Source organism: Strix aluco, chromosome 27 (genome assembly GCF_031877795.1).
Source record: "Strix aluco isolate bStrAlu1 chromosome 27, bStrAlu1.hap1, whole genome shotgun sequence".
In the NCBI taxonomy this organism is placed as follows: domain Eukaryota; kingdom Metazoa; phylum Chordata; class Aves; order Strigiformes; family Strigidae; genus Strix; species Strix aluco.
The window spans coordinates 4,680,895-4,692,932 of record NC_133957.1 but is presented as its reverse complement, the minus strand read 5'-3'; the positions used below and the strand labels follow the sequence as shown (position 1 = coordinate 4,692,932).

General features: G+C 46.1%; 1 protein-coding gene across 1 annotated transcript in view; it reads left to right on the top strand.

Moving 5' to 3' along the window:
- Nucleotides 1–12,038, top strand: part of LOC141915834 (ras-GEF domain-containing family member 1B-like) — a 72,479-nt gene that overhangs the window by 49,704 nt on the left and 10,737 nt on the right. The window contains 2 exon segments of the mRNA XM_074807706.1: nucleotides 11,333–11,447; nucleotides 11,450–11,514. Coding sequence (XP_074663807.1) covers nucleotides 11,339–11,447; nucleotides 11,450–11,514 — 174 coding nt within the window. The 5' untranslated portion in view covers nucleotides 11,333–11,338.

The window sequence follows — 12,038 nt, the reverse complement described above, 5'->3', positions numbered from 1 at the left end:
TGTTTGGGACCAAAGAGCTCAACACTCCTGGTAACAGGGATGCACTGTGGCTCTAAGCTTTTCTGACTATCAAGCTCTAGGGCTCTTGTGCAAAGAGAGGAGGTGTAAGAAGTATTGGGTCGTTCACACTCCAAAGATTTCCTACCATATCAAAGGGTTTAGAAGCTTTTCTTTCTCTGCAGGGCTGCAGTCAGTCAGCTAGTACTGGAGTTTAACTGGAGTGTCATTATGCTTAGAAGTGGTGGGAGCTCAGTGAATGACTTGGAAGAGAGCAAGCTTGTGGTGCTCACTTCACTCTTACACATCCTTCGTGTGGGTGTGTTGCTGTTTGAAGCTGTGTCCCTGCTCAGTTTGTAGAGCTCCTTCCATTAACTGTGATCCTTGTCACCGCTTTGGCGTGATTAGTGTCAGAGCTCCAGCACGGAGCCGGGTAGCTGTCACAGGAGAGTTAATTTAAAGCATAGTCTTCAGAAGACAGCCCTCAATTTCCTGAGGTAGAGGTGATTTGAACCGTTTATTTCCTTGTATCTTTATGCAGTGTTTCTGAATGAAAAGCTAGTTTTGCCTTTGTCTCAACATGTCTTCCTTTTCTTCAGTCATTTGAGCACTGTTCTGCTGTTCAGGAGATGTTGGGCAATACAGGAAGAAGCTGTGGGTTGGAATAGGATGCTTGTGTTTCAGTGAAGGAGACAAAATTTGTGTTTTCTCATGCTTAAGCATCTTTTCCCAAATGTTAGTAGATACACAGGTGTACTCTGCAAGCACTGACAAGTGCCCTTTGCTTGCTGTGGGTTTGTGGGACGGAGCCACATCATCTAATAAACACTTTGCTAGAAAATGAGCTTGCAAACAAAAGTTCCAGAGTGCATTTTGCAGCCACAGCAAGGACAATACAGAATTTGCAACAGGAGGCAAAGACTCTACCTCAAGCCGAAAGCTCTTGCTAATTCCTCCTCAATGATAGCTGCTGTGAGAAGCAGTATGAAAAAACCGAGATCACTGCAGTGAGGAACAGTGAGGATGGTGTTTGGTGTGGCTGTGTTTTTAATTAGAAAGTGAGCAGGATCGCAGAAACAATACAGCTCAGCCTTCCGAGGTGGCTCTGGAATAGCACTACATGACTCAGATCCACGTATTCTGACTCGTTTGGGTTTGATTCATTAAAATGCACCTTCTCCCCACAGTAAAACGTTCCCCAGGTCACCTGCCCCTCCCATGGGGTCAGGTACTCTGCTTGCGTCTTGTCACATCTGGAAATAGGGGCCAGAAGTACCAGGTCACACACCAGTAGAGAGATGAGCCTGGGAAGCTGTGAGTCTGCATCAGCCAGCACAATGAGACGTTTAGATCCATAAGCAATAAGACAGAGGATAAATATGCTTGAGTCAGACGGGGGAGCAGGATATTTTCTGAGATAATTGCTCTCATTGATACAAGGCCAGGTGCTTTCCGCATGAAAGCAGCGTGCTGACCTGACAGTACCTGCCCGTGAGGGCTGATCCTCCCTTAAACATCCTGCAGGGACTCAGACACTCCTAGCCTGTGCTTACAATGATCCTTTCCCAATCCCAGACGGTATACGTTTGCTCAATACCATACCTACTGTGTGTTGACTTAAGAGATCGAATTGTTTCAAGGCGAGGAGACTTTGACCCATCGCTGCAGAGCCCAAGGGTCCACCTTCGGTTGAGCGTGGGAACTGCTGCTGGGTCTTAAAGGCTGACACGAACCAGCAGATGCAGCATGTGAGTGGAGGATATTTCTGCTAGGGCCCTGCCTAGACTAGGGAAAAAACCCTCTTCAGTCAGTTTGGCTACATTGTTCTTCTCCGTGATTTCCCAAGGAGCCAGCCAAGCTGGAGCCAAGTGCTGTACAAGTGCCCTGTGCCTCCGACCCAGCTCTGGGCTGGCAACCACTGGCTGATATTCAGCCCAGGTGTAAATGGGTGTGAGGAAAGTATAACTGACCCAGGTACAGAGCTGTACTTGCTTTCTTAACTGCCAAAGTGGGACCATCCCTTTTTTTCTTCAACCAAAACAATAAAAAGTTTATTTTGTTGTTGTTGTGGTTTTTTAACGGAAGTATTTCTACCGCAGAAACTCTAAATATACTGCCTTCAACTTGCTGTACGTCTGCAAGGGCCAGTAAAAATTCTGTATTGTTCATGGAAACATAAGGTCTTGGTAAATGGAAAAACAGGTATTATGTGAACTGTTCGCCTTAAACCAGCATTTTTTCTGCGTCTTCTAAATAGAAGAGAGATGTCTGGCGATGACATTTTAGGTAGAACCAGCTAAATGAAATCAAGTACTGTTATTTAACAATGTTACAGCTTGCTGTTGTAAAGTATAACTTGCCTGTCTATTATGATCATGAAAGGGGATGGCTCTTTCTTCTGAAGTGCATCGTAGGTTTAAGCAGAAGGCCAAGCGTGGATGTCTGCAAAGAGCAACAGCTTTTGGATTCTGAAGGTGTCGTGCTTTGGTGAGGTTGAAGAAGGAACTGTGTCAAGAGAACTTCATGCTTAAGGCTTAGTACTGTGCTTCTGGCGTCAATATAGTGTGATACACCTACTGTACCCCTTTTGAAAAAAGATCTTGGAACTTAATGAAAGGAAATAACCCCACACTAATCCCTCTTTGTACTGTCAAGCAGAGGAATGCAGTAATGAGAAACTGAGTGACTTGACTAACCCCACGTGAGGAGCTTGTAGCAGAGTCAGAAGCAGATCCAAGCTCCCACCTGCCAGGTCTAAGCACTGAAATGATGCTTCTGCTGTTGGCTGGGGACGAATGTGTGAACAGTTCTTGATGAAGCTGGTTATCACTCCAAACTAGTTCGGACCCACACTTACCTACTGACCGTGCAGATAGAAAATGTGTATGGTTTGGCCTATGGTCACCTCAGATGGGTTAGGATTACAGAGGTTTATATCCCTGTCACATAAAATCACACAGAATCACCTAGGTTGGAAAGGACCTTGTAGATCATCCAGTCCAACCCTTAACCTCACCCTGACCGTTCCCAACTCCACCAGATCCCTCAGCGCTGGGTCAGCCCGACTCTTGAACCCCTCCAGGGATGGGGACTCCCCCCCTGCCCTGGGCAGCCCATTCCAACGCCCAACAGCCCCTTCTGCAAAGAAATCCTTCCTAAGAGCCAGTCTGACCCTGCCCTGGCGCAGCTTGAGGCCATTCCCTCTTGTCCTGGCGCTGGTTTCTTGGCTCAAGAGACTCATCCCCCCCCTCTGCACCCTCCTTTCAGGGAGTTGTAGAGGGCGAAATGGGTCATATTCCCCAAGGTTAGTGGGAGTCTGATACGACATTGAAATCAGTGGTACTGTTATGATGATAGCATGGGGGAAACTGCTCCTTTCTCTATTGACAGCGTCAATTTTGTATCAGTCTGAAGCACACAGGAGGCACAAAGCATGCTGCAGAAATGACAGAGTGCCAGGGTTCTGACTCACTGGTGGGGATGGCATAGCGTGGATGACACGCAGGTCCACCCCGTTCCTGGACAGCTGAGCCACCGTGCGTCAGCTGCTGAATCACTTGGTTTACAGCGTGATGTTTTGAAGTAAATCATCACTGCTGTTCGCTTGCCTTAAAACTCCTGACTGCAAACCGCAGCAGTTCATCAGCTGATTGATGAGCAGCACTCAGCTGGCTGCTCAGCAGCACGGGAGGCCGGGATGGAAACCTGCTTGGGTCTGCAGAGCTCTGTGCCTTGCTGGGGATGGGAGCCCTGACAGACTGAATAGAGAGGTGGCATTTTAGGGTTTGTAATATTTAAAAGACCTCTGTTCCCAACAGAACAGCTGGCAAAACTCTTCTGTATTTCACTCGGTGCAATTAGGGGAATGCTGTGTCCTTCTAAAAACCCCGTCCTGCTTCAGGGAGTTAAAAAAGCATAAGGCTTCAGTCGCATGCCTGTGTTTTCTTTGCATTTAATACACTTGTACTCCTATTTCAAAGCTCTCGATTTTGCCATCAGCAGTTCCAGCCAATTTCTTAACACTCCGTGCTGGCCAGCCAGTAGCGGTCTGTCTTTCCTGGTGGTGTCTAATTTTGAATGAAATCTAATGCGTAGGACTGAGGAGATCATACTCAGCTTGTGCATTTGTTTGGTTTTAAACAAAGTGCTTGGAGGACGGACCATTTATGAATTTTTTAACAAAAATAGATCCAGGAAGGGGGTGGGGGGAAGTTGTTTCTTAATACGATCCCAGTATTAGTTGTCTATCAAAACTTCTTTTGCTTTCAGTCCAGCTGCCTGCTCATAAATTTTGGTAGAAAAGAGTTGCTACATGTGTTGTGTGTTGTTTAAGATGGATGGTACTTCACTGCAGGCTTTGGCTGGCCTGAGGCCTTTCTGCACCCTTTCCCATTCCATCCATTCTGTAAATCACTCGAGCTTTACAGGAGTTGCTATGGAGTGTGCAATGGACTGAACTTTTCTAGAATCTCTGATGGTTTGTGACATATAATCACTGCTGTGCTCATCCATCATGGCACTTAGGTACTTACCCTGTATGGCTCATTTTAAACTTCTCCTCTGAAACCAGGAAAAAAAAAAAAAAAAGTGGGATTATTAAAGAAATTTACAGGGTTAAAAAACCCCATGGGAGAACAGCCTTATTTTAACTGAAAATTTAATTAAAATGTTAAAAGGACATCATCCAGGTGAAGAAATTGCCCATAAATTAAAAAATAACTTACAAATGAACTTAATAAAAAGATTAATCAGTCAGTGACGGAGCACACTTCGTATAGTATCTTTTTTAATAATTGTGGCCGCCTCAGTTTTAACCTGCAGATAAAAATCTCCGCTGCGTTGTGATCAAGGTAAGGTACAAGTGTTGAGAAAGCGAATATATTACACACGTGGTCTTCTTTCCATGTTCTGTGCTTCCAGGCAGCTGCTTTTGTGTGTCCAGCAATACAGCTTGTTCCGTGTGTTTTGGTTGGGAGGAACATACGCCCTGCCCTCTCCCTTGGCCCAGGTCATTTCCCCGCAGTTGGGATTTTTGCAGTGGTGCAGTCTGCCCGTGTGCTTGTGTGGCACTGCAGCATCGTTGTGGCACAGCCACCCTCAGCATCATCAGACCTGCGCCACTCTTCTGCCCCCCAGAAGAAGAGCACGGGGAAAGGGCAGAAGGGAGGTTGGTTCTTGGGGCTTAAGCAGGGGACATGGATTTACAGCACATCAGCAGCAAGAGGAACGTGTTTGTTTTCCTCCCTTTTTCCACCCTGACATGTTTTGAGAAATTCAAGGCATTCTTACACCCCCTGCACTTTTCCTAAGGCTCCCAAGCATACACACAAATGCATTCATATCCATCACGCTTTTGCAGTTCAGTAGCCAAGGTCTTTAGTTTCGGGTGATTCAGGATCTGCTTAATTACTGCGTCAGAGTTCTCCGATGTGAGTGATCAGTCAGCAGTGCTGCATCTGACCTTCCGCATCATCAGCGAGATCTGTCTATAGATCCAAGGAGTTCCTTTGCACGTTCAGGAGGAAGATGCCTTTCATTGAAATTCAGTCCCTGGTCTGTTCTTTGCTTACTGGGGTTTTCCTTCTCCCTTTGCAGCCCATTGTTGCCTGGGGAATTTTTTGAGAACTTTACAAAATTGTTCCTCTGCTGGTTTCGTGAAAATGAAGAAGTCTCTCGAGGCTCAGTGGGGTTTGTTATGCCTGCCTCAGATCTTTGCCTTCCCTGCCAGGGACTGCACTTCACTGGTCTCTGCTGTGTGCAAGATGCGTTTCTGTTGCTATGTCGCTGTCTAGCAGTATCACCTGTGGATAGTTTTAGTGCTCCTGTTGCTCTGGGGTGGATTCCTTCTGAGTTGCTCTTAGTCTTGCTCTCGATTTCAGCCAGGAAAAAGCCCGTATCGCTCCTCTTTCAATCTCCTGTGTGAGTATGAAATACTGTTCTGTGCTCTGCCTCTTACAAGGTGCAGTTATGAAGAAGTATTTCTAGGAAGGACAATATATAGGAAGGAACTGTAAGTCAAAGTTGTGCTGAAGTCACACTGCTGGAATTGTGTGGCAAATTCTGCATGGAAGAATGGGAGTGGGAGGACTTGAGCTGGGATAGTTATAAGGTCTTCGTTTCTACAAGTAAGGCATATGAAACACCAACCTGGGAGTATTTCAGGTTTCTTCTCAATAGCTTGAGCTGTAGAATTTCACTTTACGTTTCAGTGCAGAAACAAATGCTTTTGTAAGCAAAGCAAACACACCCAGCTGTATGGAATGCAACCAGTGGTGGCCCCTGTGTCTGCTATGCTTTTGTTTTGGGTAGCCTGTGCCCTTGTCTAAAACACTCCACACTTTTCAGAAACACTCCAGAGAAAGCTGGGTGTTGCTGGCAAGCACCTAGTCCTTACTTCCTTTCTGTCTGTGAAAGCCGAGGCTCATTCTGACTTGCTCAGACTTTCCCAGGTTGGTGCAAGGCGTTAAGGTCTATAGTCCTTTCCCCAGCAGACTTTTGTTTTGCCATACCTCAGTTTTGTAATGGCATCCTTAAGAACAAGGCAGGATGGTAATCGCCTACTAAATGTGGTTTGGGGTTTCTGATTCGGCGGTGAAGCAGCTCTGAGGGGATGTAACTGCACACATGAGGTTTGTATCTTCTGTGAGGAGGTGTGACTTGGGACGCGTAACAAATTCAGTCACCGTTCCTCTGGCTGAGGGATGTAGGATGGGAGGTACCTGCACATAACCAAGGAGCTGAAAATGTTTGGCAGTGTCTTTAAAGGCACCTTCCGTGGCTACTACTGAAGCCCTCAGTGGGTGCTTCTGTAAAGGATACGAGCTGTCCCTATTGCTGGCTCTGTTTTATACACCCAGCGGGCAGACTGAGCTCTCTAATATAAATGAAAAGAAAATGAACCAATGCAACCTTCCGCTGTTGCTAGTAGAACACAGATTTTTCTCCTATTGCTGAACACAGAGGTTTGGACAAGACCTTGGCGGCCTGGAAGCTACGTCTGATTCTTTTAGTTTTGCCAAACTGGAACTCATCTCCTGCAGGAACCGGTGGGGTTTTGAGCACGTTGTCTTTGGCTCTGGCTTTCCATTTACACTGCTGTTACTGGGAAGGTTGGGACTTCTTCCTTGTCAGAGGCTACTCAAAGCCAGAATCTGGACCTTAATGCCCAAGATCTCACGTTCTCCACAATGACACTAAATGCAGAAAAAATGTTTATTCCTCTTTGCACAAGGCAGGGAGTCACTGACTTCACTCTGTCATAGGAGAACATCACTGATAGAGCAAGGAAATTATCTAATTGCTCTGTCCTTCAAGTCAGGTCTTTAACAAAAAAAAAAAAAAAAAAGCCACTCTTTTCCTTCTTAAAAGAAAAAAAAGAAAAAAGAGAGGAGAGAGAAATGTTTTTCATGTTAGTGACAGCCAAATGTTTTCAAAGCCCAGTTAAAAAGTTGCAGTTTTAACTCTCAGCATGTTTTTCACTAAAATCAGATTTCCTGTCTTTTTTTCTAATTCCTGCTTGTCAGATATTGTGTTGCTGTGGTTTATCAATATTATTAGGTCCCAAGATGCCTCTGCTCTATATGCTGAGGCTTTGTGGTCCAGATTCTGCTCAGTGACCAAATTTCAGTTCCACTCAAGTCGTTCTGAAGACACGGTTTAGTGTTCTGTATTTAGCTCCTGAGCTAGTTAGAACTGAGCATGCTGCTTTGTTTCTCCACCTCCATATAAAATACAACAGAAGAGTCAAGGTCGAGGTAATAAAGGAGTCCTGCTGGAAAAGCACATGTGCTGGATGAATCATCCTGTTGGCTATGCTGTATTTATCTCTGTCACACTTCGGTATCATCCCTTTTCATTGCATCGAGAACGTGTCCTGTGCCTTGTTGACAGTGTTTGAACGTGGAGCGTACAGAACATCTCTTAGCTTGGTGTCTCACTGAGCAGAACTGAACCATCTCTGTCAAGCAGCATCCAGAAATAGATAGCAAACAAGTGAGCCAATATGTACCTTTCGCAGCCAGAGTTTTGGGAATTTTATTTTATTGTTATGAATCAGTGTATCTATTAATGACCTGATGATTTTTTTCCTTTCCTCTTGAGGCTAGGAGGCTCTCTGTGTCTCAAATTTAGTTTTTTCTGAAGAAGGATCCACATGGTTGTGGGAGTAAGTGTTGTGCTGAGCGTTAGGGGACTGCAACTTCAAATTGAAAAGGAAAAATCCAGCCCTGTGTCTTCCAGCTTCAGATTTTCTTAATACTTAAGGAAAAATAAAGCAATTACTCATCAGTCTGCACCTCAGTGCCCGCGGAATAACCAATTTCCTTGCTCTTACCAAGGAAAAGATCAGCCGGAGCTGCAAACCCAAATTCCCTTTGGGAATTAGTTATTAGAGTTTAAGCACTGCCTGCAGACCTTCTGCCAAGTCTTGTGTTTTATCAGGCAGTAATACGTAGTATGCATGTGTGAAATACGTGGGAGGAAAACCCTGCTGTGATTCACACCTGTTTCAGTTCTTACCGTGACAGAAGTTGGTGGTGTGGTGGAAGTGGAGGTTTTTCCCCAAACATTGTATCACCCATGAAATGAGATACTGCCCGAGTCTGCTTTGTATTAACCAGAACAGCCCAGTTCAGGGTGAAACTGGAATCTATAGACGTTTTAGCGAGCCGAGCCAGCAATTAGTTGTGATTTCACATAACTCTCACCACCCAAAGCAAAAATCTGGAGTGAAACCACTGCTCGCCTTGGTTCTTTACAGTGACGATATTGACGTCAAGTTGCTTTGCAGACGCAGACTAGCCTTTCTCACTTTCCTTGTAGAGTATTATTCCCTTGTAGAGTATAAGGTTTGGTGGGTGGCAAGTGTTTACACACTGTCCACTGCCACTTGCCTCATGGCTGAGTAAACTTTGCTGCAGTAGCTGAAGAGACTTCTGAATTTGTGTGCAAACGGGACATCTTTCAGCGCCGTGGGCTGCAGAATATTTTGGATTTGTTCAAGTCTCTGTGATTAAAACATGGTGAGCTTTGAACAGTATGAAAACCTAGAAACTGCTGCAGAACGTTCCTGTCAGCTCCTTGGTAATGCTTTGTTTCCCAAACTTTGCCAGCCTTGCAAAGAGCCTGAAAGCCCAAGAGACTTTATGCATCAGGATGCTTTATCATTGCAGAGTGTGGCTGTGGTTGGATTGCTCCTCACTTGCCCAGTGATGTGAACTCTCTTGTACAGGAACCTTGTTTTGTTCAGTCCTGCCCCTCATGCTCTTACGCTGCAGCACAAGTATTGACTTTGTTGTTCTCCCAAATCGTTGGGCTGGATGGAATTCAGTCACTGGTTGAACAGCTGCACAGAGTGACTCATGTCACTTTTCAGACACGGAGACTCCTCACTCTTTCCCGTTTGGATGCAGATATCTCTTGGCATCTCGCAAGGTGGGGTCAGCACCCATCACACAGGCCAAGAGGCTCTTTTCACTGTCCCTCTCTGTCTTTGCAACTGTTTTGGGCTTTCTCTTGCTGTTTATTTACTGAATCCCTCAGTCTTGTGCTGGTTTGAATGCCTCCACTGTCTGGACATGCTGCCAGCAGCATCAAGTCTGTGGTGTGTGTGGTGCTTCAGGTCCCCAGGAATCTAGCTAATAACTTAATAGCTCGTCATCCCCACCGAGCTCACTCTGAGCAGTTCTTTGTCGTGGGCTGCGGAGCACACAGATGGCAGCATGCTGTTTATCTCCAGGCTGTCACGTTGCCAGTTGTTTTCAAAACGGGGTGCCTTCACAGGCTGGTGTTTGCTGAAGTCTGTAGCTTTACAGAGCCTTTTCCCAAATAGGATTTGATACAATGGAGAGAAAAGCAGCAGCATCTGCACTGACAATGGTGGCTCGGGGGCATTAATGCTTTTCTCAGGCACATGCACACGCTCTGTCAGCACACAGGCAGGGCAGCCTGGGCATACTATCTTCTCAATTTGATCCCCCTTGCCTCCCAAGGCGAGGGGAGGGGGGAAGCAGTGTGCAATACCTTTCTGCACTTGATCTGTCCACTCCCCGAATGTGCCTGGCCCATTAGTACTCACGGTCCAGTAACTGCTGTAGTAGAGTTAAAACCAGCACATATTTGTGGTTAAAATTGAGCACAAACTTGGCTTGCAGTCAAGGCTGTAAAACCCAGGTTCCTTAAACTGACAAGAACCGCTACTCCCAAAAGGAAGGAGAGAGGGGAGGGGAGGGAAGGAGGGTAGAACTCAGCTCTCAGATAATCAGAGAGATTTTATCTTTTGGCCTTTGTCACCAAAAGAGCTCTTGGGTGCTCACAGCCCCCTTGCTGCCCACCCACTACTCTGGATGACTGAACAGCCTGCAGCACTGGCTGATCTTTTCCTTGGTAAGAGCAAGGAAATTGGTTATTCCACAGGCACTGAGGTGCAGACTGATGAGTAATTGCTTTATTTTTCCTTAAGTATTAAGAAAATCTGAAGCTGGAAGACACAGGGCTGGATTTTTCATATTGTCACAGAATTTGGAGAGAGCGTTTAACAGATGTCTGACTTTGCTCACATCTTTGATATCATTGGTGAGCTTGGACAACATTGATAAGCAACTATACACAGGCATATTTTTCCAAATTTCTGTGAAGCCACTCAGAGGGTAGGTGGAGACAGATGCCCTGAAGCGTCGGTCTTTAGCCTGGGTCACACCTGTCACGGTAGAATTGGAAAAACCCAGCACTGATTTACCAGGGTGGAGTTGGGAAATTGGAGCTTTCGATTGTAGTTACGTGGTTGTTGTGTTGCATAAGTAGACTGTCCTCACACGTGGCCTCTTCAGGGCTGGGCTTCGCTTCAGTCTCTCTCCCTCTGCGCTGACGGGGGCTGTGGCAGCCCATGACAGCCTGAACACGCTTCCCCATCAGAGCGCTGCTCTTAGGTAGCTGCTGTAAGGATTTGCCCAAAGTTGTCAATGAACGTTATGCCACGTCCCCAAAAGCTTTACAAAAAGTTTGAGTTCCCCAAACCTGTCAGGATTCTTGTACGCTCCTTCTAACTCTTAACCTTGACCCCTTATCTGTCATTTAATGAAGAAACAGCAAGATATAAAATAAGCACGTGGCAATTGCAGTAGACAGGCAGTGATGAGAGCCTGTGTTGCCCTTCCCTGAGAAATCTGCACGGGCTGGAAGACGGCACAATCTTTACTGCTGTGTTCAGGCAACCCAGGGTATGACACTGGGATTTCTTCCTCGTGCTCTAGTGCTTCCTATCTCTGCAGTGGAGAAAGCCTCTTACGTTGTTGTGCCTTGTGGTAATTACCCCGTATCTTTTTGTGTGTCTCCTCAGGAAAGGATGCCCCAGACACCTCCCTTTGCAGCTGTGTTTGACAGCAGTGGCTACAACAGGAACCTGTATCAGTCAGAAGAAGACAACTGTGGAGGGCTCTGTTACCATGACAACAACTCCTGTCGGGGTCTCTGGGAGCTCTGATCCAGCACTTGGTACCCAGGGTAGACTGCTACCCTGATGTAAGTCTGTACCCCAGTTAGCTGTATGGCTGGGCCTCACGCATCTCGTAAAGAGGAACTTCACATGTACAGCCAAAGCAGAACGTGTCACATCAGATTGCCAAGGAAGGGGTTCAAGTGACTGAGGTAGCAATGACAGGATAACTATTGCTTCATGTGAGTGCAGCGTGCAGTAGCTCACCTGACCTAGGAAGTCTAATTCTTTATTACTCCTGTTGTGAGGTGCACAGCCCTGGTCTCATTTATAAAGTAAGTACCTAGTGTGGCTTACTGTTCGGTGGGTTGTATGTACCATTGACCCTTTAAAGTCTGTCAGGCAAGCTGAGGAGAAAGACGTGACCACCAGCGTGACAGTATGGATGTCTTTAGTTTAAAAACAGTTTTTAGTGGTTATTTCCCATTGCTCATGTGAGGTCCCCACATATCTTGCAATTAGCAACCAGTTGAACTAGTGCCACCCTGTTTGGAATCAACAGATGCTGGACGTGAGAGTGGAACATCTGTCATCTGAGAATTTTTGGCCT